Source organism: Myotis nattereri, assembly GCF_964212035.1.
Source record: "Myotis nattereri genome assembly, chromosome: 14".
Lineage (NCBI taxonomy): Eukaryota > Metazoa > Chordata > Mammalia > Chiroptera > Vespertilionidae > Myotis > Myotis nattereri.
Genome location: NC_138089.1, coordinates 33,277,905 through 33,305,608, shown reverse-complemented (window position 1 = coordinate 33,305,608; position 27,704 = coordinate 33,277,905). Strand labels below are relative to the sequence as shown.

At 38.7% G+C, this 27,704-nt stretch overlaps 1 protein-coding gene across 1 annotated transcript in view; it reads right to left on the bottom strand.

The window, feature by feature from the left end:
- The window catches only part of STAG1 (STAG1 cohesin complex component), a 345,726-nt gene that overhangs the window by 121,886 nt on the left and 196,136 nt on the right, over positions 1–27,704 (bottom strand). Inside the window, exons 8-9 of the mRNA XM_081106167.1 lie at positions 15,386–15,537; positions 12,671–12,744 (exon numbers count right to left, since the gene is read on the bottom strand). Of these exons, the coding sequence (XP_080962293.1) occupies positions 12,671–12,744; positions 15,386–15,537 (226 nt within the window). The remainder of the gene's footprint in view (positions 1–12,670; positions 12,745–15,385; positions 15,538–27,704) is intronic.

The window sequence follows — 27,704 nt, the reverse complement described above, 5'->3', positions numbered from 1 at the left end:
TCACTACCTATGGGCATATTATGAAATAAACTGAGCGGTAACAAAAATATAAAAGTATTTAGGATAGAAAATATTAAAACAATTCACATGTGGCAAGGCACTAAGTTTTTTTTTGTGGAAGACTGTGTACATGATGTAGGACATGGTCAAGTAAGTCTGCAAGGCACTGTTTTTATAGTACCTGAGAAGTGAAATTACAAGGTGAGAAAGAATACACATTTTCAGTTTTAACCAATTTCTCCATAAATCAATGCTTCACACATCCTTGCCTGTCACTTGGTATCATTCTACTATTTAATATAAATTTCCATATTTGTAAAGTGCAAATTCATGCACTTTGTCTTCTACTGGTTGTCCAAATAAAAACAAACAAACAAAATTACAGCAGCAAAAACAAAACAACCCCCCTCCGAAAAACAAAACACAACCTCTAAACACCCAAATCACAACGTTTTATTAGCTTTCTCAGTCCTAGTCATCACCCAGAGATCCACTGGATTTATTCTCTGCTGTACTCTATTACCTTTAAAAAATTAATTCTAAAACAAACAACAACAAAAAACCGAGACACAAAAAAATAGGCTACCTTTTATATCACACAATTTCAGAAGCTCAGACTGAGGACAAGATGAATACGCATGGCACACTAATTAAAACTATAGTGACAACTAAGCATGGTAGCTTCAGCCCTAACCGGTTTGGCTCAGTGGATAGAGCGTCGGCCTGCGGACTCAAGGGTCCCAGGTTCGATTCCGGTCAAGGGCATGTACCTTGGTTGCGGGCACATCCCCAGTAGGGAGTGTGCAGGAGGCAGCTGATCGATGTTTCTCTCTCATCGATGTTTCTAACTCTCTATCTCTCTTCCTTTCTCTCTGTAAGAAGTCAATAAAATATATTTAAAATAAGCATGGTAGCTTCATATATACACAGCTCACTTATTACCATTGGCATCACCATTACCAATGATATTGAGATTATGGGTGGCTAATTCTAAGGCTAGAGAATATAAAGGTTTAGCTTTATTTCAGAAGAAAAATCTTTTTCATAATCTTTTTTTATAACCATCTCTAAGTCTAATTTCTAATACCTTTTTATCTTGCCTACTAGACTTCTAAAGAGCCTTGGAACATGGCTCTTTCTGTATGCATCACCAACATTTTAACAGCTTTCTTGACCTCTAGGAACTAACATTCTATTTAAGTAGATGAAGTATAAGTAAAACCGCAATGTATTTCTAAATATTCCCTGACTTAATTACAATATAACTTTTGATAGTACAGATATTTTTCTCATGCAGGTTAAGTCCTCCAATCCTTGGTTTTCATATAAAATTTATTTTTTAAGAACTTAATCTTCATTTCCAATGGCCTCACTCCATTTAGAAAAGTAATGTTTAGCTGCAGATATCTGGGAGATTCCAAAGCAAAGATTAAAGTAGGGAGCAAAAAAGTAAGACAAGATGGAAGGTTTAAGACAATCATAACATAGACTAATTTTCATAGCATTCTGGTATTGAAGACTTGAAATTAATAATTAAAAATGAAGTCAGGATACACTTTACCTAAAAATTCAAACAAATAAAAACAAACTAGAAAAGAATAATTCTGGGGCAAAATCCTTTGTTGTTCATGCTATTTTATAGGATAAAAGAATGATAATGTTCATTTATATGAAAAAAGTATCTAATTTACTGATCCTCACAGTTAATGTCTTTTTTTTAGGAGGCATGAACCTTTACTATCTGGACTTAAGCTTTCATTTTGCATTACTTTCTTGGAAGATGGAATTTAAATATTTTCTGCTTACAACAAAAAGAAATTTAACTTTAATGAATTTTAATTAAATGTTTCTTATAGTACCCTTCACAGGTATCTTTCTAGTAAGAAAGCTGACTAAATTCAAATGACAATATACATTTCAGAGAATAACTCTTGGCTAATAGGGCTGTTTTGACACAATTATCTCTCACATACAAGGAATCTCATGAGAGCTCTAGAGTGAGAAATAATTACCAGTTTCAAGAAGGTTCACTATCTACATTGTAGCACACAATGTATTCATGCCTCAACCAATTTTGTCACTAATATTTGGCTAAAGAAATTACATTTTCCAAATAGAACTACAGAGAACTTTTTCTTTTGGAAATAGCCTAGGGGAGAAAGAAACAGTTGAAGGAGTTACTTAAAAGTCATACTGTATCCTTTATTAGACTGTAACAAGAACTTAATAATAGAAATTATAACTTAAATAGAGATGATTAAAATAAATGTTATTTTAAGGGAGTGTTAAATGTTAGTACTGAGCAGTACAAGGAACAAACAAGCATGTAAAATGATGGAGGGGATTAAAAGTGGTCAAAAAAGGCTTCTGAGAGGTAGTAATATTTAAGTGCAGACATAAAAACCTGAAACTCTCCTGTTTGCTAATTAAATCCATATATTTCATTTCATTATTTCAGAATGATCAGTTACGTGAAATGCATTTGAAATTTAATACATTTATAAAACGAAATACTTTTCATTTCATTTTTGTTGTATTATCCATCCTATCTAATAAAAGAGAAACGTGGTAATTAGCCGTACGTCCGCTACCCCTCCCATTGGCTAATCAGGGAGATATGCAAATTAACTGTCAGCCAACTTGGCGGCCAGCAGCCAGGCAGCTTGAAGTGAACATGGGGCTTGCTTGCTTCAGTGACGGAGGAAACCAACGTTTCCCGCCTGCCGCTGCCGGCCTCTGAGCTTGCAGTTTGAAACACTGTTACAAATATAGAAGCTAAACAAAACCCCAGAAATATGCTTTCAGCCACCCGGGATCTCAGAGCTGGAGTTGAAACAGTGTTTCGATTATAGAACCCAAACAAACCAGATACCTGCTTTCAGCAGCGGAGGCCTAAGAGCTGGAGCCAAGCCTCAAAGCTAAAGCTGGCACAGAATAAAAAAGAAAAAAGAAAAAAACGGGCGGTTGGGAGCTTCGGTCACCCGCCAGACTGAAAAAAGCCCTCAGCCCCACACCCAGACTGGCCAGGCACCCCAGTGGGGACACCCACCCTGAAGGGTGTGTGACCAGCTGCAAACAGCCATCATCCCCTCATCCAGGCTGGCCAGGCACCCCAGTGGGGACCCCAACCCTGAAGGGTGTTTGTGACCAGCTGCAAACAGCCATCATCCTCTCATCCAGGCTGGCCAGGCACCCCAGTGGGGACCCCCACCCTGATCCAGGACACCCTTCAGGGCAAACCAGCCGGCCCCCACCCGTGCACCAGGCCTCTATCCTATATAGTAAAAGGGTAATATGCCTCCCAGCACCGGGATCAGCAGAGCAGCGAGACCTCCTGGCACCGGGGTCAGCGTGACAGAGGGCAGCGCCCAAACTCCCTGATCAGCCCTGCTCTGTGCCTCATAGGGGGGAGCTCCCCCACCTCCTGATCACCCTGCAGCTCTGTGTGTGACAGGGTGCGGTGCCCCAACCCCTGATGGGCCCTGCTCTGTGTGTGACAGGGTGCGGCGCCCCCACCCCCCCCCCCCACGGGCCCTGCTCTGTGTGTGGCGGGATAGAGCCATAACCTCCCCATCGGCCCTGCCCTGAGTGTGAGAGTGGCGGCGCCCCAACCCCCTGATCGGCCCTGCTCTGTGGGTGATAGAGGGCGGTGTTCCAACCACCCCCCACGGGCCCTGCTCTGTGTGTGACGGGGTAGAGCCATAACCTTCCCTTCAGCCCTGCCCTGATTGTGACAGGGTGCGGCGCCCCAACCCCGATCCACCCTGCTGTGTGTGTGAGACAGGGGGCAGTACCCCAACTCTCCTATCGGCCCTACTCTGTGAGTGACAGGGGGGAGGCCCTACTCTGTGAGTGACAGGGGGGAGCACCCCAACCCCCTGTTGGGCCCTGCTCTGTGAGTGACAGAGGGGAGCTCCCCAACCCCCTGATCGACCGTGCTCTATGCATGTCAGGGTACGGAGCCCCAACCCCCCTGATGGGCCCTGCTCTGTCAGTGACAGGGAGCAGCGCCCCAACCCCCTGATTGGCCCTGCTCTGTGTGTGACAGGGGATGGCGCCGCAACCTCCCCATCGACCCTGCCTTGAGTGTGACAGGGGGCGATGCCCCAACCCCCCATTGGCCCTACTCTGAGCGTGACTGAGGGTGGCATCGCAACCTCCCCATCCGCCCTGCTCTGTGCATGACAGGGGCGGCGCCCCAACTCCCCAATCGGCCCTGCTCTGAGCCTGACCAGGGGCTGCACCTAGGGATTGGGCCTGCCCTCTGCCACCCGGGAGCGGGCCTAAGCCAGCAGGTCGTTATCTCCCGAGGGGTTCCAGACTGTGAGAGGGCACAGGCCGGGCTGAGGGACCCCCTCTCCCCTCTGAGTGCACAAATTTTTGTGCATCGGGCCTCTAGTCTATATATAAAAGCCTAAGTGACCTTTACGACCGAAACGACCAGTCGACCAGGCGCTATGATGTGCACTGACCACCAAGGGGCACATGCTCAATGCAGGAGCTGCCCCCCGGTGGTCAGTGCACTCCCACAGCCAACCTCCCGCGGTCCCCCACTCCCCCAGCCAACCTCCCGTGGTCTCTCTCCCTATCCCTCCCCCCCTGCCAACAGGCCCTGATCAGCCTGGCCCCAATTCGGACTGGGCGAGATGACCCCAATCAGCCATGATCGTCAGCCAGGCCTAGGGACCCCACCTATGCACGAATTCATGCACCAGGCCTCTAGTTAGTCATAATAGTGACAAAATACATAGACAGACATTGTACCACAGGTGTCGCATACAGAACAGGTGGCATGGCAAATGCTACCCTATATTATTTCTTAATCTTACTAGAAACAGAATTTTAGGCATAAGATTAAAAACTGAATGTTAGAGATATATAAACACTCAAAAATCTCTTCAATTAATATTCATATTTTAACTATCAATTTGACCCAAGAGGTTAGCTCAAAGATAAAATGCTAGGCCTAGTCAGTGTGGATCATTGGTTGAGCGTTGACCTATGAACCAAAAAAAATCACAATTCGATTCCAGTTGGGGTACATGCCTGGGTTGCAGGCTCGATCCCCAGTGTGGGGCGTGCAGGAGGCAGCTGATCAATGATTCTCTCTCATCATTGATGTTTCTATCACTCTCTCCCTCTCCCTCTCTGAAATCAATAATAATATATTTTTAAAAAAGATAATATGTTAGGAAATAACAAGATTAAAATAATAGAATGACAATTTGCTCAGAATAAATCATATCATGGTCTTATATAAGAACAACTCTGGAAACATGATTCTGAAATGTTTCCCTCTACTATAAAAAGGTGAAAAGCCCAACTAGAAAATAAGACATCCACTTTTCATCATCTAAAAATTGTTGAAATCTTTCCTGTTATCTCTTCTTCCATTAAGCTTGTTCTTATGGCCTAATAATTTTTAAATTCGTTTACCATCACTAAAAGAACAGTCTTTCTTTTTTGGTTGCTTTTATGCCTTTCACATGACCATTTTTTAAAATTTAAATTCTCACCTGAAAATGTTTTTATTTTTAAAAATTTATTTTAGAGAGAGGAAAGGGTGCAGGCAAGGGGAGGAGGGGGAGAGAGAGAAGTGAGGGAGGGGGAGAGAGAGGGAGGAAGGGAGGGGGGATAGAGGGGGGGAGAGAGGCAGAGACAGAGAGAGAGAGAGAGACAGACAGACAGACAGACGGACATGGATGTGAGAGAGAAACATTGATGGCTGCCTCTGTACGCGCCCCGACTGGGATTCAAACCCACAATGTTTTTGGTACGGGATGACATTTGAACCAACTGAACCACCTGGCCAGGGCCCTCATGATCTTTGATATTTTGCATTTTGACTATGTGTAGATGTGGAATATTTTTTCTTGACTTATCAATACTCACTAAGTCTTCCCAATCTAAAGATTCTATTTTTTAAACCCAATTTGTAAAATTTAAGTTATCGCATTAACACTACTTCTTTCCAATACTTCTCTCAGTTTGAAATCCTATAGTAAATCCTATATGAAGCCTCTTCTACCTGCCATATATCAGAAATGTCATTCCTCATCTCCTATCCCTTATACTGTGCTTAGGTAAATTCCTCAGTATTATATTCTAATTTACTAATTATCTCTTTAACAGTCTAACGTATGTCTTGTTCATTAAATATAATCCAATGAATTTTTTTTTTCAGTTTCAGTATTTTAAATTGTTTTTATATCCACCTGTTCTTATTATATACCATTTATTTGTTGAAGGACTGGATCATTTGGTTTGTACAATTTCCCACATTCTGAACTTGGATAATACCACGAGGATCTAGTCAGACAAAACACTCTTCTATTTTCCATATTCCCTATAAACTAGTAGAGTTAGATCTAGCAGTGTATATGTACAGTCATAGTCAATATTTCTTTGAAGTTGAAGTGGCAGGTGAGACTCAAAGTGTTAACTTAAAGTGCAATCTCTGCACAGTACCTTCTATTTCCAGTATGTATATGCAGTAATATCTCCCCTTAATCAATAAAAAGAATGGAGCAATACTTCTGAAAAAATCAATGACTGGTATCCATGATCACTTTGGCAGGCAGGTCACATGCTCAACTATATCTGCAATCCTATTTTGACCAGCTGATATTTTAATATATCAAAAGTAAGCTGTGATATATCCAATACTATTTTATGCAAGGTCTGACTAAACAGAAAATAAATCAATAGAGTAATGATATTAGGAAATTGAAGAACTGTTGTTTCTATGAGAATAACAGGGGGAAAGCCTTGGCAAGACTTGATAAGGGCAAATCACTAAAATAAAGGCAATGTTATTTTGGTGTTAAAGACTGAGGTAAAATCATTAAAAAAATGATATGAATTCTATACTCAAGATTGCATGGCTGAGCCAGGATGGACAAGATTTATGCTCCCACTTAAAAAAGAAACTAAAAACTGTATGAAATATGTAAAATAGTTTTGATATGTTGAATATCATACAGAGTAGAACAGTAATCAGTGAGAGAGGGGTAACAAATTAGGTGAGCCTTAAGATTTCACAGACTGCTGTCTGCAGAAGAATCTAGGCAGAGCCTGGAAATATCCCTGAGTTGAGGAAAATAAGCTGGGACTCTAGAGGACAAGGTAGCTAGAGTTTAAAAAGCATAGTACCAGAGGAGAGAGAGCCTTAGAGAGAAAGAGCTATGAAAAGACTCTTTTTACTCAGCTGAGCAATAAACAGCATGTGAATCAAACCACCCAAGGCCGGGAAAGAATGAAAAGAGCAGAGAGAGCAATCTCTGGAGAAAACATAGGGTTGGGAATACTTTCTGTACTAATGAGCCAGAGCACAAAATACTTGTAATTCACAAGGAATAGAATATAAGGAATAATATTATCTTATTATTGGGGGAAAATTAGCCTGAGACAAAATGTGGCTCTGGCCCACCTAACAACCCTTTAAAAACAAGTCTTGATAGAATCAAACATAATTATGATCCTCACAAAAAGTTGATAAATACTTATAAAATTATCTAGCACTCAACAGAGCAAAACAATGTCTGGCATCCAATTAATATTGCCAATCATACAAAGAAGCAGGAAAATAACCTATAAGGAAAAAAATCAATACAAACAGAACCAGAAAATGATGCAGATAAACTAGTAAAAGAGGACATTAAAACAGTTGTTATAGCAAGTATTTATGTGCAAGAGGTTAAAGGAGAGCATAGAAGAGATAAAAACACACAAAATAAATGGCAACAACAAAAAAAAAACATAACAGAATTGGTTACAGCTAGTTGTTAAGGTGATGGGAAAGTGAAGTGGTTGGAAAATCATCTGACCAATATATCCTATATAATAAAGAGGCAATATGCAAATTAACCCTCACACCCTCACAAGATGGCTGCCTACGACCATGCCGGCAGAGGGGTTAGTGAGGGACAATCAAACGACTGAACAGGCAGGCTATGTGGTGTATTCTGAGGCCAGTAACCAAGTATTGCCATTATAGAAGTAAACACAAAATTCCGTAATGAAATATCAGCAAATAAAACCCAGTAGCATGTAACAGGATTATACACTGAGTGGCCAGATTATTATGAACACCTGACGTTTGTAGGCAAATTAGGTATAATTTCGCGCTGAAGTGGCTAGAGGGCCAGACCATTAAAAATAGGGAAGCAGGTTGTTTACCACGACAGAAGTGATTTTTTCCTGAAGATATGGATAAACAACGCTACTTAACAGCCTTTGAACGTGGGATACATTTGAACGTGAGTGGCCAGATAATTATGACCAGCCCATCAGTACTTCGTTGGGCCACCTTTTGCCTTCAATACTGTGGCGATTCTTCTTGGCATAACTCCACAAGATGTTGAAAGATGATGTGAGGAATCTGACACCATGCCTGATGAATAGCACTGTCCAGTTCTGTGAGATTTGCTGGTTGTGGAATCAGCTGCCTGATGGCTCTTTTAACTTCGTCCCAATTGGATTGAGATCTGGTGATTGTGAGGGCCACCTAAGCAAGGTAAAGTCTCCCTCATGTTCTTGAAACCACTCCTGCACAATACGAGCACTGTGGCATGGCGCACTGTCTTGTTGGAAGAAGCCATCTCCATTGGGATACGCCAGGGGTCCTCAAACTTTTTAAATGGGGCCAGGTCACTGTCCCTCAGACTGTTGGAGGGCTGGACTATAGTTTAAAAAAAAACTATGAACAAATTCCTATGCACACTGCACATATCTTATTTTGAAGTAAAAAAACAAAACGGGAACAAATACAATATTTGTATTTGCATGTGGCCCACGGGCCATAGTTTGAGGACCCCTGGGATACGCCATCAACATGATAGGATGAACTTGATCAGCAACGATACTTAGGTATGTTGTGCTATTCAGACGCTGTTCCACATGAATTAAAGGGCCCAAATCATGCCAGGAAAACACGCCCCAAACCATAACACTGCCCCCACCAGCTTGAAGGGTTGTACTCATGCATGTGGGGTGCATGCTTTCATGCTGTTTCCACCAAAATTCTCACTCTGCCATCTGCATGATGCAACTGGAAACGTGATTCATCGGACCACATGACTTTTTCTCAATGCTCGACTGTTCAATCCTTGTATTCCTGTGCGAATTGGAGATGTTTTATCTTGGTAACTGCAGACAGCAAAGGTGTTCGAACAGGCCCTCGGCTTCCATATCCCATATGATGCAGTGTACGGCTAATTTGCCTACAAACGTCAGGTGGTCATAATAATCTGGCAACTCACGTTCAAATATATCCTGCTGGGGGCCAGATGTAAGCTGGCAAGGTCATTGCACCTGAAGGGGCTAGCAAGGCCGGGACCCTTACCCACACAGTTTTCCCAGACTTGTTTGGATGGCGATTATCAGTAGAATGAGAACAGCCTTTCATGGCTTACCAAGAAGTCTGTAACTATTTACTGAGATATGCTGTACTGAGAACTTGTCCTTCTGCTGTGTCCCTCCCTTAGAGATTAAGAGGAACAAAGAATACATTCCTCTTGACAGACCTCCTACTCAGTGTGTTGTGTATAAATAAGATTGTGTGGCTAATAAACTTCGCTTCAGTTCATCAAGAGAACTGGAGTCCTCCCGATCCCGCTTTCCTGTCTTTCTTTCTTTTCTCATTTCCCACCTCCCTACCTCAGCCCGGCTCAACCTTGTCAGGCTGGCCCTGACAATATCCCATTTTCAAAGGCTGTTAAATAACGTTGTTTACCCATATCTTCAGAAAAAAACCACTTCTACTTTTGTAGCAAACAACCTGCTTCCTTATTTATAATGGTCTGGCCCTCTAGCAACTTCAGCACGAAATTATAGCTAATTTGCCTACAAACGTCAGGTGGTCATAATAATCGGTCACTCAGTGTATACCATGAGCACATGAAATTTTCCCCAGAACACAAGATTGGCCTAATATCTAAAAGATCAATTCATATAATGCACTATATTAATAGAGTAATAAAAAACCTGTATTATCATCTCAACCAAAACGGAAAAATAAAATCAAACAACCAACCATTATAAAAATAACCAAGGATTAGGCTAAAGGGAATTTCTTCATCCCACTACACCGTAACAACATAAAACTTAGAGCTAGCATCGACCTATGAACCAGGAGATTACGATTCATTTCCCGGTCAGGGCACATGCCAGGGTTGAAGGCTCCATCCCCCTGTGTGGGGTTTGCAGGAGGCAGCCAATCAACAATTCTCTCTCAGTATTGATGTTTCTATCTCTCCCTCTGCCTTTCTCTCTGAATCAATAAAAACATATTAAAAAACAAAACAAAACAGAAATTAAAAAAAAATTCCATTTACAATAATAGCATAAAAATAAAATCACTGAAAAATTGTACACTGAAAAATCATAAAAAATTCCTTAGAAAAATTAAAGGATATTTGAATAAATTAAGATGCAATCATAGATTGGAGGATTCAGTATTATTTAGAGGGTAATTCTCTCCAAACCGGTCTACAGATGCATTATATTCTCCACCAAAATCCCAACAAGCTTTTGAGTAAAAATTGACAAGCTAATCCTAAAATTTACATAGAAAAGTGGAAGAGGTATAATAATCACAACAATTTTGAAAAAGAACAAAGGAGGAGGACTTAACACTACTTGATATTAAAAACTTACTATAAAAGACTGTATGTTCTCACTTAAATATGGAATCTAAGATAGTCAAATTCAAAAAAAGAGAGAGCAGAAAGGTGGCTGCCAGAGGCTTGGAGGGGTGGGGGGGTGGGGGGGGAGTATGGGGAAAATAAAGAAAATGGTCATAAGTTCTGGGGATCTAATGTATCGTATGGTGACTATAGAAAACAATACTGTATTACATACTTAAAAGTTACTGAGAGTACATCTCAAATTGTTATCACCACACACACACACACACACACACACACACACACACACACACAAAAGGTAATTACTAGTATGTGATGTGATGGAGGTACTAACTAACCTTACTGTCATCATTATTTAACAATATATATGTGTATCAAATCATCACATTGTATACCTTGAAATTACATATGCTATATGTCAATTATAAATCAATAAAGCTAAAAAAAATCCCACCTACTCTAAAGCTAAAGTAATAAATATAGTTGGTATGAGTATAAACACCGACAGATTAGCAAATCCAGAAATAAAACCTTGTACAGTATTTATGGTCATTTGATTTTCAAGAAGAGTGCCAAGACAAATCAATTGGAGAAGGATAGTCTTTCACCAAATGGTGCTTGGACAAATTAATATCCATATGCAAAAATTGGACTTATATCCTTATTATTGTACCATATTCAGAAATTAATTTTATATATGGTTCATAACTTAACTGAAAAGATTAAATGATTAGACTTCTAGAATAAAACACAGAAGAAAATTTTGGGGTTAGACTAAATGTTCAAAATATGACATCAAAAACATTACCACAGAAATAAAATCAAGAAATGACTTCACTTAAATGGAAAGCTTTTGCTCTCCAAAAGGCTTTATGAAGCAAATAAACAGAAAGTGATAGGCTGGGGGGGGGGGGGGGAGGACTGTAAAAGTTCTCTCAGAACAGTAAATTTGTAAAGATGAAAGACTTAAACAACACTATCAACAAATTTTGACCCAACTGATACAAAGAAAAAGCACAATACACATTCTTTTCCTCAGCAACCAAAACGTTTATCAAGATAGACCATATTGTGGACCATAAAACAAATCTCAATAAATTTAAAAACATTCAAATCATACAAAGTATGTTCTCTGACTACAATGGAACTATTAAAAATCAGTAACAGAAAATTATTTGGAAAGATCTCAGATATTTGCAAACTAAATACCACACTGCTAAATAACCCATGGGTCAAAGAAATGAGCCAAAGTATAAGAATATTTTGAGCTGAATGAAAATGAAAATACAACATGTGCAAATTTAGGGGATATAGCTAAAGTAGTGCTAAGAGAGAAATGTATAGGACTAAATTCCTATATTAGAAAAAAAAAAGTTTCAAACCAATTATGTCAGTTTCCACCTTGAGAAACTAAAGAACAGAGAAAGTGAAACCCAAAGTAAGCATGTATAATTAACAGAAAGTAACAAGTGTATGTATATGAGCCACTAATTCTTGTGAAATATGCTCTTTAATAATGTGGTTAATGTTTTAAAAGTTTACAGGTTTCACAGAAAGACAACCTAAATTCATTTGCAATGTAGCATGATAAAAATAGTTGGGAAATACTATGCTTCTACTTTCATGCATATAGTTGAAGGTAAAGAAAAATAATGTTATGAAGTTGTATTATCTTCACAGACTGCTGGTTAATTTGATCATGGAATAAGGTGAGTACCACAAGACAGGAAGCAAGGCAATTATCAAGACAATCACATCTTATTAAGGGCACATAAACTTAAGACTACCTATTCCATCAATGCAAATGCAAGTACAGAGGGTGCCTCTAACAGTGTTATGTTCTGAATTTGGAAGAGTGTGGCAGTAACAGCATAACAGTAACATTTATTTAGCTTTTATAACCAAAGGTGTTTTCCAGAAAACAAATCAAGACAGAGTTTTATATCTCTAGAACTACCTAGAACTACAAAGAAGCAATAAATTATAAGTTAAAAATCTTCTAAATGATTTTAAAAATCCCTTACCGGTATCTATGAACAAATATACCCTTAAAAATAGAGTTCATCATATTTTCGATTTCATCCTGATTTTCTTGTAGCTGAAATAAAAAATAGATTAATTAAAATGTTGATCACTTTATTTAGAACAGTGGTTTTTTACCTCTTTCATCTTACGGCGCACACAAACTATTAAAATTCTGCTGCACACCAAAATTTTTTTTTTGCCCATCTGACAAAAAAACAGGTATAATTTTGATTCATTCACACTGGATGGCTATTGTTGTGTTTGACAATCTCAGGGAAAATAGGTCAGTGCCCCTAACTAAATAGTCAGGTATTGCATGTTTTAAAAGTTCGTGTGGCACACCAGAATGCCTCTTGAGGCACACAGGTTAAAAATATCTGATTTATAATGAACGGTTCCAATTGTTTTTAATAACTGGTTATTCTCATTTTGAATAATTATCAATCCTTTTTCTCACTTATTGTGCAATATGATATTACCAGTATTCTTGCATTATTTCTACAACTATACTAGTGGATTAAGAACCTCTCTCTCTTTCTTGACACTAAAAGGAGTGGTGCTAAGGTGGTGAGATTCCTATCTCCAAAATATCATTTGCTTTGGGAATAGTCCTCAATTTCTAACCTCTTTTGTCCAAACCAGGTCCCTGGCTTGATTTTGCCTTTCTTGGCAACAGATCTCCCATGATTAACATACTTGCCACTGTAGAAGAAATTTCCTATTCTACCTAAAGTATCCAAATATGACTTTACTATCTGATTAGCTCGAGACTTAGAGTAGGCCAAGTTCCCAGTACAGGAGGCATAATAGAAAGTAACAAGGTTCCTAGCCACCAGTGGTGGAATGTAGCAACAAAATAAAACACTACAGCAAAGATAATAAATTTCAGGCAACACTACTGATGAGAGTTAAAGTTTGAGTTTATTCACTGCTCAAAAGGAATAAAAACACTGATATAAAATCACATTCAATGTAATATTTCTTATTCTAATTTGTTTTGTATTAATACTCAGTGAAATACTGGCTTTAACTGCATACTCCAATGTGGCAAAACTCCTCAGACTTATTCCTTAGGACTTTTTTTTTAAAATCCTCACTTGAGGATACGTTTTGTTTTTTAAAAAATATATTTTATTGATTTTTTACAGAGAGGAAGGGAGAGGGATAGAGAGTTAGAAACATCGATGAGAGAGAAACATCAATCAGCTGCCTCCTGCACACTCCCCACTGGGGATGTGCCCACAACCAAGGTACATGCCCTTGACCAAAATTGAACCCGGGACCCTTGAGTCTGCAGGCTGATGCTCTATCCACTGAGCCAAAACAGTTAGGGCTGAGGATACGTTTTTATTGATTTTTAGAGAGACAGGAAAAGGAGAGAGAGAGAGAGAGAGAGAGAGAGAGAGAGAAACATTGATTGGTTGCCTCCCACACATGCACCAACTAGGGATCAAACCACAACCCAGGTATGTGCCCTGACCTGGAATCGAATTCACAACCCCTTGGTATATGGGACTGAGCCACTCAATCAGAGCCAGATTTATTTTTTTGCTGTATACTGTTTCAGGTTCGACTGAAATTAGAATAACTTTATGGTAAAGCATTCATAATATTGCAACTTACTTGTAAGTTACACTTTTCTTGCACTTATTATTAAAAAAAATTAATTTATAAGAAGTATATAGTTTGGTTAGTAGTACTTACTGAAGCCACAGTTCCAAAATTTACTCCCATAGTATTACAAATATAGTATGTGTTCTGAGTTGAATTGTACCCCTCAAAAATTCATATGCTAAAGTGCTAACCCTTCCTACATCAAACCTTATTTGGAAATAGGGTGTAGCAGAGGTCGTAGGCTAAGATAGAGCCACACCAAAGTAGGGTGGCCCCATAATCCAATATGAGGGGTTTCTTTAGAAATAGTAGAAAGTTAGAGACTTGCACACACACAGGGAGAAGGCCATGTGAAGACTAGAATTATCTTTGACTTATAGCCCACAGAACTCTGAGAAAAAAATTCCTTTTCTTTAAGCCACTCAGTTTGTGGTATCTATTACAGCAGCCCTAGCATGCTAATACAGAATGGATAATAATTTAACCATAAGCTTGCTGCTTCTTATAGCCTGTTATAAGCCATTATGCATTGATAAAAATTTGTAGCAATGTGATATTAATCCTTTTTCAAGTTAAAATATAGACTAATACTGTAGATCTAAAATTTTATTTCGTATTGAATAAACATATTACCTACTAAAAATCTAGTTTAAAGTAATTTTCAACACATATATGAAAATTTCATTGTAAAACTAAGACTGATCTTATTCACAAGAGTGCCTTATATATTTAGCTAATGTGTAGGCTTCGGCTTTCTCCTAGAAATGCAGGCTTTGCTGGCTCTTAGTTCTTATGTTAATACTTATCATGTTTTCTTTGGCCATAGCCTGATAATGTTTATGAGTTACCCTAACTCCCGTACCACCTGTTTTCAAAAGTAGAATTGTTCTGTGATTCTCTTCTGCCATTAGACAGCACTCAGATAATCACTGGCTGAATACTGTAGTTTCATTTTAAAACTTTGAGATCAAATAATATAATTTTAAAAAGTACATTAAGAAAACACACAGTCTGTTTTACAGGGAATTAAAAAATCCAATATGATATATATTTCCTACACATTTACATAACATAAGAATTTCAGATATCATGAAACTTACCTCTTTGCGTTTCTGAAGTAGTAACTCCAACCTTTCATTGGCTCTTTTCCCAATCATTTTATTTCTTTCAGCTTCATATTGTCTCTGTGTATTATCCTGATGAATACTGAGGTTTAAGGCAACATTCACCAAAGCAGTCATGAGCTTCATGGCTATGAAATAAAGGAAGACTATAGTATTCAACTATGAATCAGAATTTCATCCATAAGGTTACAAATTTATAACGGAAACAGATGAAAAGAATTTGTTTTATAATCCAGGCATAATTTAAGTTAAAAAGAAAAAGGAAAATTATTTTATAGAAGTTGTCATCGTACTCTGAAAGTGTCACTAGAGTTTGGCTCATTAACCTTTCCCACTTATAAACAGCCTCATCCTACTAACCATCAGCAGGACGGATTTAGATAGTATCTTCTACAACCCATCTCCTGAGTCCTCAAATATGCACACCTTAGTGAGAGCATACTAATCAAACCTACTCTTCTGACCACCAGTTCTGTGTATACAATTGCTTCCTTAATACCTTTATTAGGTAGATGCATCAATCAGTTCATGATCTGTACCCCGAAGATGGATCCTCTGCTTGTATTGTTCACCTCAGTGAATGGCATAACATAACCTCCAACCCCTGAAAAATAGACTGATCCTACCAATCTCATTAAATTCATTAAAAATGTATTCTGTGAATTTCTGACTGACCTATTTTCCCTAGTCATTGTGTTAACGTACTTTTAAATGTTCACTTGTATTTTTAAGTCCTGTTAAATATTTTCAAACTTCTGTTTCAAGTGCTCTGAGAAACAGGTATGACAAAAACCTTAAACTTTTGTCTATTCATATTTATATTCATTATTGAGATGGTGAAAATGTAGAAAATATTGGTAGAGGAATAAGAGGGGTGGTGTTGATAAAATAATTTCCCTCATTTTTTTAAGGTTATTCACCTGCAAAAACAAATGTTCAGTTATAAAAAATGAACTGATCAGTGTTTTGGAAAAATTGATCCACTTATCTTCATATCCAAACTAAATATCCAAAACTAAATATGAGCATGCATTTCTTTTAAAATGTCACTATTTCCCTTTAAATACATATATAAACATCTATACTAGTAAAAGGGTAATATGCTAATTAGACCAGGCATCTTCCAGACATCCTTCTGGACAAAGCCACGGTGGCGGGGCCGAGGCAGAGGCAGTTAGGGGTGATCAGGTCGGCAGGGGAGGGCAGTTAGGGGCATCAGGCCAGCAGGCAGAGGTGGTTAGGGGCGACAGGCAGGTGAACGGTTAGGAGCCAGTGGTTCTGGATTGCAGTTGGACATCCCCTGAGGGGTTCCGGATTGGAGAGGGTGCAGGCCAGGCTGAGGAACGCGCCCCCCTCCCGCTGCCCCCCCTCTCCCCCCCGCCAATACATGAATTTCATACATCGGGCCTCTAGTATATACAGAATGCTATCTCTCTACCTACCCACCTACCTATCTTCTCTCTCTCTTACTGTTAGTCTGAAACTCTATCTACATTTTGGCTAACTCCATGTTAACAGTGATTGCTACTGCCCTTAAATCAAAATATAAGACATAAATCCTGAAAACAAATGTATTAAAGTTAGAGTCCATTTCGAAATGTATTTAATGAAAATGTTTTCTTTTTCCTGAGATACAATGTCTCAATACAGTGAGAAATATTCTGTTTCAAAATATAGGCTAGTAATTTTATAGCATTTTACACATTGTGAGCAGACTATCTGATAATATTATGAAGGTTAAAAGCACTTTTTAAATTAATCTGTATAAAAAAGGAAAAGAGCTAAAGAACATGAGGGAACTGTGGCATTCAAACTGCCCAAATCAGGGATAATAGTTTAACAGAGCATGTCCTGAGCATACAAAGTCTTACCCAATGAAGCTTACTTTACTATATACTTGTAGTTCTCTAAAACAAAGTGACTTGAAGATCAAGGAGTTGGAAAGCATTAAAATTAACACCAACCCTGGCTGGAATTCACCAGTGGAAGCTGAGATACATATTTTCTTGAATTTAATAGCTTTTGCTTTCAGCTATGTATCTCTTTGTGAACCTAGATCCCAAACTCCAACTGTCATTATGTAATGACTTGCCACACATCCTAGTTATATATAAGCAAAATAAATCAACACACTAAAACAATGAAAAAATGCAAAATAATCAAAACACTTTCAGAAAAGTATTATATATAATATAGTAGTATTTACTGAGACAAAATATTTATGAATCTGTAAACATATACTTCACTAAAATTTTTATTTAACATACCACCAACACATAGCAAATAAATAGCTATTAAAGAAAGACTTCCAACTTAAAGACATAGATACAACATGGGGATTGTGATGTCTAATTGAGTCTACTAAAAAAAAGGACTCATTTCTGCATAGTGTGAGCACTAATTACATTTTACTGGCATTTCTAACAGAACCATTTTATAAATGAATAATCATATGGGAGTTCAGGCTGAATTCTGTTACATGGGCTGTTAAGTGCCTTCTCCTTGTCAACCAAAAAGAATACTTCATTTATCCTTCGAATTTTAACTGTTGACTACTACTTGTTCTAGTTTTATAGAATGGTAAACTTGTGCTACTCAGAAGTGTAGTTTGCAAAAAACGGCTTGTTACCACTTCAATTTAAGTACAAATTTAAAAGTAAGTTTTTAGAAATGTTTGTAATAATTTGACAGAGTAATCTCTGTCTGTTGAATCTAATAATGAAATGACACTAAAACTATTTATTTTGAAAATAATTGTATTATATTTTACAAGTACTAAATTATAACAGGTTGGTAATTTAAAAACTAGTCTTTCACCTCAGAGAGTTCAAGAAGCACTTAATTGCTTCCCCATTCATTGGTCAACCCAACATATGCTGAATACTAGAAGTAAAAAAGTGCACAGAAAAAAAAGAAAAAAGTGCACAAGACAGTACCTACCCTCATATTTTTTACTCCCTAGTGAGAATAAACAAACAGATAATATATAAATGAAAAATAGTCAGATAATGAAAATATCTATCAAGAAAATAAAGTATGGTTTAAAAAAAGTATAGTAAAAGGATAATGAGTAAAGAGGATGGTCAGGCAAGAAGGCCTCTTTTAATAGCTCATGTTTAAGCATGAAGTGAGTGAAAAAGCATGTATAACAGAACAGTGTTCCAAAGGTAATGAGGTAAATTGTTATGAGGGCACTCATAAAAGAGAAAGGTGGTTAGTGTGGCTAAAGCATAGAAATAGGCAGGAGATGAGGTTGAAGCAAAAAATCAAGGGGCCACATTATAAGGGTTCTATTAGGATCAAATAAGATCTCATGATTAAAATCTAAGTGAGGTAAGACCCACTGGAAAATTTGAGGTAAGAAATATTCTGATTTACATTCTAAACTTCTGTGTAAACAGACTATAGAACAGTAAAAGGAGAAAAGGAGAGAACAAATAGTACACCGAAGAGAGAGTTGAAAACACAGGTATCCCCACCCCCTAAAAGTATACATACTATAATAGCTGATAGCTCAATTTTGAAAATAAGTCCTGGCTGGTTTGGTTCAGTGGTTAGAGTGTAGGCCCTGAGACTGAAGGGTCTCAGGATAGATTCTGGGTCAAAGGCACGTACCTTGGGTGCAGGTTCAATCCCCGGACCTGGTCAGGGCATGAGCGGGAAGCAACCAATCAATGTGTCTCTAACAACTCAATGTTTCTCTCTCTCTCTTCCCTCCTTCCCCATCCCTTCCACTCTCTAAAAATCAAAGAAATATCCTTACTCCTCAGGTGAGGATTAAAAAATAAATTAAAATAGATTAAAAGAAAAGTATTGTAATAAACACTGCCTTTATAATTATTCAAAGTGAGTGTATATAAATTTTTTGGGGACACCCTATATTTTGATGAATGGTTACAATGATGACTAGATTTTGGCCTTGATCAACTCAGTAAAGCAAAGTTAGCTTGGATATAAGTTGTAGCAATAGGTACAGAAAAATGTTTAGATGTGAAATATATTTTGAAGGTAGAACTGTAATATAATGGACTAAAGGTCTGGTGCATGAAATTTGTGCACGGGCATTCGGGGGTGGGGGGGGGATGGTTTCCTTCAGGGGATGTCCGACTTGTCTCTCGCAATCCAGGACCACTGGCTCCTAACTGCTCACCTGCCTGCCTGATCGCCCCTAACCGCTTCTACCTGCCTGCCTGATCACCCCTTACTGCTGCCCTGCTGGCCTGATTGCCTCTAACCGCCTCTGCCTTGCCCCGCACCCAGGATTCACTCCTCTGGCCGGTCACAGGCATCCAGGACCCGGGTTTCCCTCCCTCTGGCCAGCCACAAACATCCAGGACCCAGGCCAGCTGCAGCTGCAGGGGACTGTGGGTGGGCGGCTTTGCCTGGGCCACAGCTGCAGGCACCCAGGACCACGGAGCATACAGCTTCTCCCTCTCCCGGACCACAAGCGCAGGTGCAGCTGCTAGTGCCCGGGACCGCGGGGCATGTGGCTTGTCCCTCTCCCGGGCCACAGCTTGGCTGGTCCCCATTCCTCTCTCACAAGCTCCTTTGTGCCTGGCTGGTCCAACCCCCCCATTCCTTTCGCACGAGTTCATTTGTGCCTGGCTGGTCCCCATTCCTCTCTCCCCATTGTTGAGTGTCTGAGCAGTTCCGGTGCGAGGGCGCGAGGACCATTTGAATATTAGCTCTTTATTATACAGGATTATAATGTAGGAATTGAGATAAATAGAAAATGCAAGAAGAGAATTTTTGTGGTTATTAGGTATCTACTAGTAAGTAGAAATGTCTAGTAGATATAACATTTGGAAGTCATCATCAAAGATATTGGTATTTAGACACAAAAACTGGATGGCACATCCACCCAATGGTTAACTATTCAGCCATTAGGAAAAAGTGGCATGATTTTGTGTGCTGTAAAGAAAAGCCCACCCAAGTTATTTGTTTATGTGGAAGGGCGGGAGCAAGATGCCTGTCAATGTGTATATTATGCTAGTATTTACGCAAAAGGAATGTGTTTTTTATTTTTATGTGCCACTCTTCTAAGCTCTTTATGCATACCTGTTCATTTACACTTCACAACTCTATCAAGTACTATTATAGTTATCTTTTCTTAAAATTTTTTTCCCTTTATTGAATAAGATATTACAAATGTGTCCTTATCCCCCCAATCCTGCCCTCCCCCTACCCCCCTGTTGTCCACATCCATCACTTATGCTTATATGCATGCATACAAGTCCTTTGGTTGATCTTTCCCCCTCACCCCCACCCTCCCTTGCTTTCCCTCTGAGTTCTGAGCATCTGATCGATGCTTCTGTCTCTACATCTGTTTTTGTTCATTGGTTTATGTTGTTCATTATAATCTACAAATGAGTGAGAGCATGTGATATTTATCTTTCTCTGACTGACTTATTTCACTTAACATAATGCTCTCCAGCTCCATCCATGCTGTTGCAAATGGTAGGAGTTCCTTCCTCTTTACAGCTGCATAGTATTCCATTGTGTAGCTGTGCCAAAGTTTTTTAATCCATTCATCTGCTGAAGGGCACTTAGGCTGATTCCAAATATTAGCTATTGTAAATTGTGCTGCTATGAACATAGGGATGCAAATATCCTTTCTGATTGGTGTTTCTGGTTTCTTGGGATATATTCCTAGAAGTGCGATCACTGGGTCAAATGGAAGTTCCATTTTTAGTTTTTTGAGGAAACTCCATACTGTTCTCCACAGTGGCTGCACCAGTTTGCATTCCCACCAGCAGTGAATGAGGGTTCCTTTTTCTCTGCATCCTCACCAGCATTTGTCATTTGTTGATGATAGCCATTCTGACAGGTGTGAGATGGTACCTCATTGTTGTTTTGATTTGCATCTCTCGGATGATTGGTGACTTTGAGCATGTTCTCATATGTCTCTCAGCCTTATGTATGTCCTCTTTCAAAAAGTGTCTATATAGGTCCGTTGCCCATTTTTTGATTGGGTTGTTTATCTTCCTTTTGTTCAGCTGTATGAGTTCCCTATAAATGTTGGAGATTAAACCTTTATTGGAGATATCATTGGCAAATATGTTCTCCCATGCAGTGGGTTTTCTTATTATTTTGTTGATGGTTTCTTTTGCTGCGAAGAAGCTTTTTATTTTGATATAGTCCCATTAGTTTTTTTCCCTTTAGTTTCCATTGCCCTAGGATCTGTGTCAGTGAAGAAATTCTTTCGGCATCTATCTGAGATTTTGCTACCTGTGGATTCCTCTAATAATCTTATGGTTTCCCATCTTACGTTTAAGTCCTTTATCCATTTTGAGTTTATTTCTGTGTATGGTGTAAGTTGGTGGTCTAGTTTCATTTTTTTGCATGTGTCTGACCAAATTTCCCAGCACCATTTATTGAAGAGACTGTCTTGACTACATTGTATGTTCTTGCTTCCTTTGTCAAATATTAATTGAGCATAGTGTTTTGGGTTGATTTCTGGGTTCTCTATTCTATTCCATTGATCTATATGTCTGTTCTTGTGCCAGTACCAGGCAGTTTTGAGAACAGTGGCTTTGTAATACAGCTTGATATCTGGTATTGAGATCCCTCCTACTTTGTTCTTTCTCAGGATTGCAGCAGCTTTCGGGTTTTTTTTTTTTTTTTTTTTTTTTAAATTCCAGATGAATTTTTGGAGAGTTCCTTCTAGATCTGTGAAATATGCTGTTGGTATTTTAATGGGGAGTGCATTGAATCTATAGATTGATTTGGGTAGTATGGACATTTTGATGATGTTGATTCTACCAATCCATGAACATGGTATGTTCTTTCATCTGTTTATGTCTTCCTCTATCTCTTTTTTCAATGTCCTGTAGCTTTCTGGGTAGAGGTTTTTTACCTCCTTGGTTAAGTTCATGCCTAGGTATCTTAATTTTTTTGGTGCAATGATAAATGGGATTGTTTTTTGAGTTTCTTTCTATAAGTTCACTATTGGCATATAAAAATGCCATAGATTTCTTGGTGTTAATTTTGTATCCTGCTACATTGCCAAATTCATTTATTAAGTCTAATAATTTTTTTGATCCAGTCTTCAGGGTTTTCTAAGTACAGTATCATGTCATCTGCGAATAATGACAATTTTACTTCTTCTTTTCCAATTTGGATGCCTTTTATTTTTTCTGTCTGATCGCTTTGGCTAGCACTTCCAGTACTATGTCAAACAGGAGTGGTGAAAGTGGGCATCTCTGTCTTGTTCCTGTTCTTAAGGGAAATGGTTTTAGTTTTTGCCCATTGAGTATAATGTTGGCTGTAGGTCTGTCATATAAGGCTTTTATTATGTTGAGGTATAATCCCTCTATTCCCACTTTGCTGAGTGTTTTTATCAGAAAAGGGTGTTGGATTTTGTCAAATGCCTTTTCTGCATCAATTGATATGATTATGTGATTTTTGTCTCGCAACTTGTTTATGTGATGTATCACATTTATTGATTTGCGGATATTGTACCAGCATTGCATTCCTGGAGTAAATCCCATTTGGTCATGGTGTATGATCTTTCTAATGTAATGCTGGATCCAGTTTGCTAGAATTTTGTTGAGGATTTTAGCATCTATGTTCATCAGGGATATTGACCTGTAATTCTTTCTTTGTGGCGTTTTTATCTGGTTTTGGGATTAGGGTAATGCTGGCTTCATAGAAAGAGCTTGGAAGTGTGCCTTCCTCTTGAATTTTTTGGAATAGTCTGAGAAGGATTGGCTTTAGTTCTTCTTTGAATGTTTGGTAAAACTCCCCTGGGAAGCCATCTGGTTCAGGGCTTTTGTTTGCTGGAAGCTTTTTGATTACTGTTTCAATTTCATCAGTAGTTATTGGCCTATTCAGGTTTTTTTATTCTTCCTGATTGAGTTTTGGAAGCTTGTATTTTTCTAGGAATGTGTCCATTTCGTCGAGGTTGCCCAGTTTGTTGGAGTAGAATTGTTCGTAGTATTTTTTGACAAACCTTTGTATATCAGTGGGTCAGTTGTTATTTCACCTCTTTCATTTCTGATTTTGTTTATTTGGGTCCTCTCTCTTTGTTTCTTGGTGAGCCTGGCGAGAGGTTCATCAATCTTGTTAATCCTTTCAAAGAACCAGCTCTTGGTTTCATTGATCATTTGTATTGTTTTTTTGGTCTCTATGTTGTTTATTTCTGCTCTGATCTTTATTATTTCATTCCTTCTGGATACTGTGGGCTTTTCTTGTTGCTCTCTTTCTAACTCTTTGAGTTGTAGGGTTAGATCATTTATTGCCAGTTTTTCTTTTTTTTTTTGAGGTAGGCTTGTAGAGCTATGAACTTCCCTCTTAGGACTGCTTTCATTGTGTCCCATAGATTTTGGATTGTTGTGTTTTTATTGTCATTTGTTTCCAGGATGCTTTTTATTTCTTCTTTGATCTCTCTGGTAACCCAGTCATTGTTTAATAGCATGCTATTTAGCCTCCAAGTGTTTGATTCTTTTTTCAATGCTTTTATTGTAGTTGATTTCTAATTTTATGCCATTGTGATCTGAAAAGATGCTTGTGATGATTTCTATTCTCTTGAATTTGAAGAGACTTTGTCTGTGTCCTAATATATGGTCTATCTTTGAAAATGTCCCATGTACACTGAAGAAGAATGTATATTCTGTAGCTTTGGGGTGAAATATTATGAAGATGTCAATTAAGTCCGTCTGATCTAGTGAGTCATTTAGGATTGCTGTTTCTTTGCTAACTTTTTGTTTAGAGGATTTATCCAGTGGTGTCAGTGGGGTATTAAAGTCCCCAACTATGACTGTATTGCTATCGATCTCTCCCTTGATATCTTCCAGAAGTTGTTTTATGTATTTGGGTGCTCCTGTATTGGGTGCATATATGTTTACCAGAGTTATATCTTCTTGTTAAATTGCTCCCTTTAGTATTATGTACTGGCCTTCCTTATCTCTTGTTATGGCCTTCATTTTGAGGTCTATTTTGTCAGATATAAGTATCGCAGCCCCCAGCTTTTTTCTCATTTCCATTTGCCTGGAAAAATTTTTTCCATCCCTTCACTCTCAGTCTGTGTGAATCCTTTGTTCTGAGGTGGGTCTCTTGCAGACAGCAAATATATGGGTCATGTTTTCTTATCCATTCAGCTACCCTGTGTCTTTTGATTGGAGCATTTAATCCATTTACATTTAATGTTATTATTTAAAAGTACTTGTTTGTGGTCATTTTTATTCCTAATGTTTTTCTTCTTTTTACAGCAGTCCCTTTAGCATTTCTTGCATTGCTGGTTTGGTGGTAATAAACTCTCTTAGCCCTTTTTCGTCTGTGAAGCTCCTGATTCCACCTTCAATTTTGAATGATAGCCTTGCTGGGTAGAGTATTCTTGGATTCATTCCCTTGCTTTGCATCACTTTGTATATTTCATTCCATTCCCTTCTTGCCTGGTGTGTTTCTGTTGAGAAGTCAGCTGATATTCTAATAGGAGATCCCTTGTAGGTAACGTTCTGTCTCTCTCTGGCAGCCTTTATGATTCTTACTTTGTCGCTGGCGTTTGCCAATTTAATTATGATGTGTCTTGGTGTTGGTCTTATGGGGTTCACCTTGTTTGGCACTCTATGTGCTTCTTGGACTTGTGTAGTTTTTTTCTTGCCAGTATCAGGGAAGTTTTCTGTCATTATTCCTTCAAACAGGTTTCCTATTCCTTGCTTCTCCTCCTCTCCTTCTTTTACCCATATTAAGCGAATGTTATTTCTTTTTGTGTTGTCCCAAAGCTCCCTTAGGCTCTCCTCCTGCTTTCTAAGGTTTTTCCCCCAGTTGTTCCTGTATTTGTGTGTTTTTTCCTACCTTGTCTTCTGATTCGCTGATGTGGTCCTCAGCCTACATAAGAGAAAACTGAGGCACAGATTGGCTAAGAGACTTGCAAGTTATACAGTCAGTATCTGGCAGAGATAGAATTTAATTACAGGCAATTATGCTCTGTAATCCAAGTTCTTAACCATTACAGCATACTGCCTCTCACTGAATATGCATGTACTATTATTATCATAAAATATGGAAAGATATATGTAAGAAACTGGTGATTGGTTGTCTTCAAGGAAGAGAATTTGATGGCTAAGAGCTGTGAGTGGAAAAGTGACATTGCACCATACGATGTGTTTTTTAATTTTTTTTTAAATATATTTTATTGATTTTTTTACAGACAGGAAGGGAGAGCGATAGAGAGCCAGAAACATCGATGAGAGAGAAACATCGATCAGCTGCCTCCTGCACATCTCCCACTGGGGATATGCCCGCAACCCAGGCACATGCCCTTGACCGGAATCGAACCTGGGACCCTTCAGTCCGCAGGCCGACGCTCTATCCACTGAGCCAAACCGGTTTCGGCTAATTTTTAAGATCACATGACTACTATCTCTCCCATCATAATTATATTTTAACAGAAATAATTTAAAAAACTATGGAATTGATTTTCACTTTATTCTCTAAGGAGTGAATGAAGACAAAAGATAAAGGCATCTGAAGATTGAGTCCTGAGTTAATTCAGTATTTACCGCTTAGCTTTCTAAGATCCACCAGGACAGTGTGGTATTCCAGAAAACAAGCGAAGACAGTGCTTCAAAAAGGATTAAGTAGGCCCTAGCTGGTTTGGCCCAGTGGACAGATCATCGGCCTGCAGACTAAAGGATCCCAGGTTTGATTCCAGCCAAGGGCACATAACCCGGGGTTGTGGGCTCTGTTCTCAGTAGGGGGCGTACAGGAGGCAGCCAATCAATGATTCTCTCTCATCATTGATGTTTCTCTCTCTCTCTCCCTTCCCCTCTGAAATCAATAAAAATATACATATATCTTTTTTTTAAAAGAAGGAATAAGTAGTTATGTCTTTCAAGAGAGAAAATGATGATAACTGAGAGTTGCCTGGTGATTTGGACAATAAAAAGGTAATTGCTTACCTCAAGAGCAAAGGCACTGAAGTGATAGAGAGAGAAACCTGTGTTCAAAGAGAGTAAGAAGAACCCTGGCTGGTGTGGCTCAGTTGGTTGGAGGATTCTCCCATGCATGGAAAGGGGTGGGTTTGATTCCTTGATCAGGGAACATGCCCAGGTTGCTGATTAAATCCCCTATCGGGGTGCCTACAGGAGGCATTGTAATAAGAGATGGACATATGGATATAGCTGCACCTAGATAAGTAGGCTTAATTCTTAATCTCTTCTGTCTCTATTGATTGATGTTTCTCACATCCAAGTTTCTCTCTCTCTAAAAAAAAAAAAAAAAAAAAAAATTAAAAAGGGAGAGTAGGAGGGGAGTAAAAATAGTGAATTTTAATTCTTTGAGATTAGCTGCTTAAAAAAAGAGAAATGGAATTGCAGCTAGAGGGATGTAAGAAAATAAGGGAAGGTATGATAATGTTATGTGTCAACTTGGCTAGGTGATAGTATTTAATCACACACTAATGTAGGTGTTATTGTAAATGTATTTTGTAGCTATGATTAGCATTCAGTTGATTTTTAAAAAATGTATTTTTTATTGATTTTAGAGAGGAAGGGAAAGGAGTAGGGAGAAACATAAATGTGAGTGAGAAACATGGATCAGCTGTCTCCTGTACGCCCCCTACTGGGGATCAAGCTGAAACCAGGGCATGTGCCTTGACCAGCAATGGAACCAACTGTTTGGTGCATGGTATGATGCTCAATCAACTGAGCCACACCGGCCTGGGCAACATTCAGTTGATTTTAAGTAAAGGAGATTACCCTCAATAATGTAGTGGGCCTCACCCAATGAACTGAATGCAAAAACTGAGTTTTCCTGGAGAAGCAGTATCTGCCTCAAAACTGTACAACTCTTGCCTAAGTTTCTAGCCTGCTGGTCTGCCCTACAAATTTCAAATTTGGCAGTTCCTACAATCTCACAAGCCAATTCATTGAAGTAAATCTCCTTCTCCCAAACACACACACACACACACACACACACACACACACACACACACAATCTATTTTTGTGTATATGTGTGTGTGTGCGCGCACGCGCAAGTAAGTATATCTTCTATTGGTCCTGTGTTGGTGGAGAGCCCTGACTGATATAGAATGTTTCTAACAGATAAGAGCTGTTATAGCATATTGGTATAATGATAAGAATTATCTAATAAAAGAGGGGAAATTGAAGTCGGGAGAGAGAAAAAACATCTTGGAGAGCAAAGTTCTTGAGGTGGTGAACAGGGATTAGATCCACTGCACAAGAGCATGGACTGACCTTAGATAGAGGGCACTGTAATTAGAGATATGGATACAGCTGCACCTAGATACTAGTAAGTAGGCTTAATCCTTAATCTCTTCTGTCTCTAAGGAAG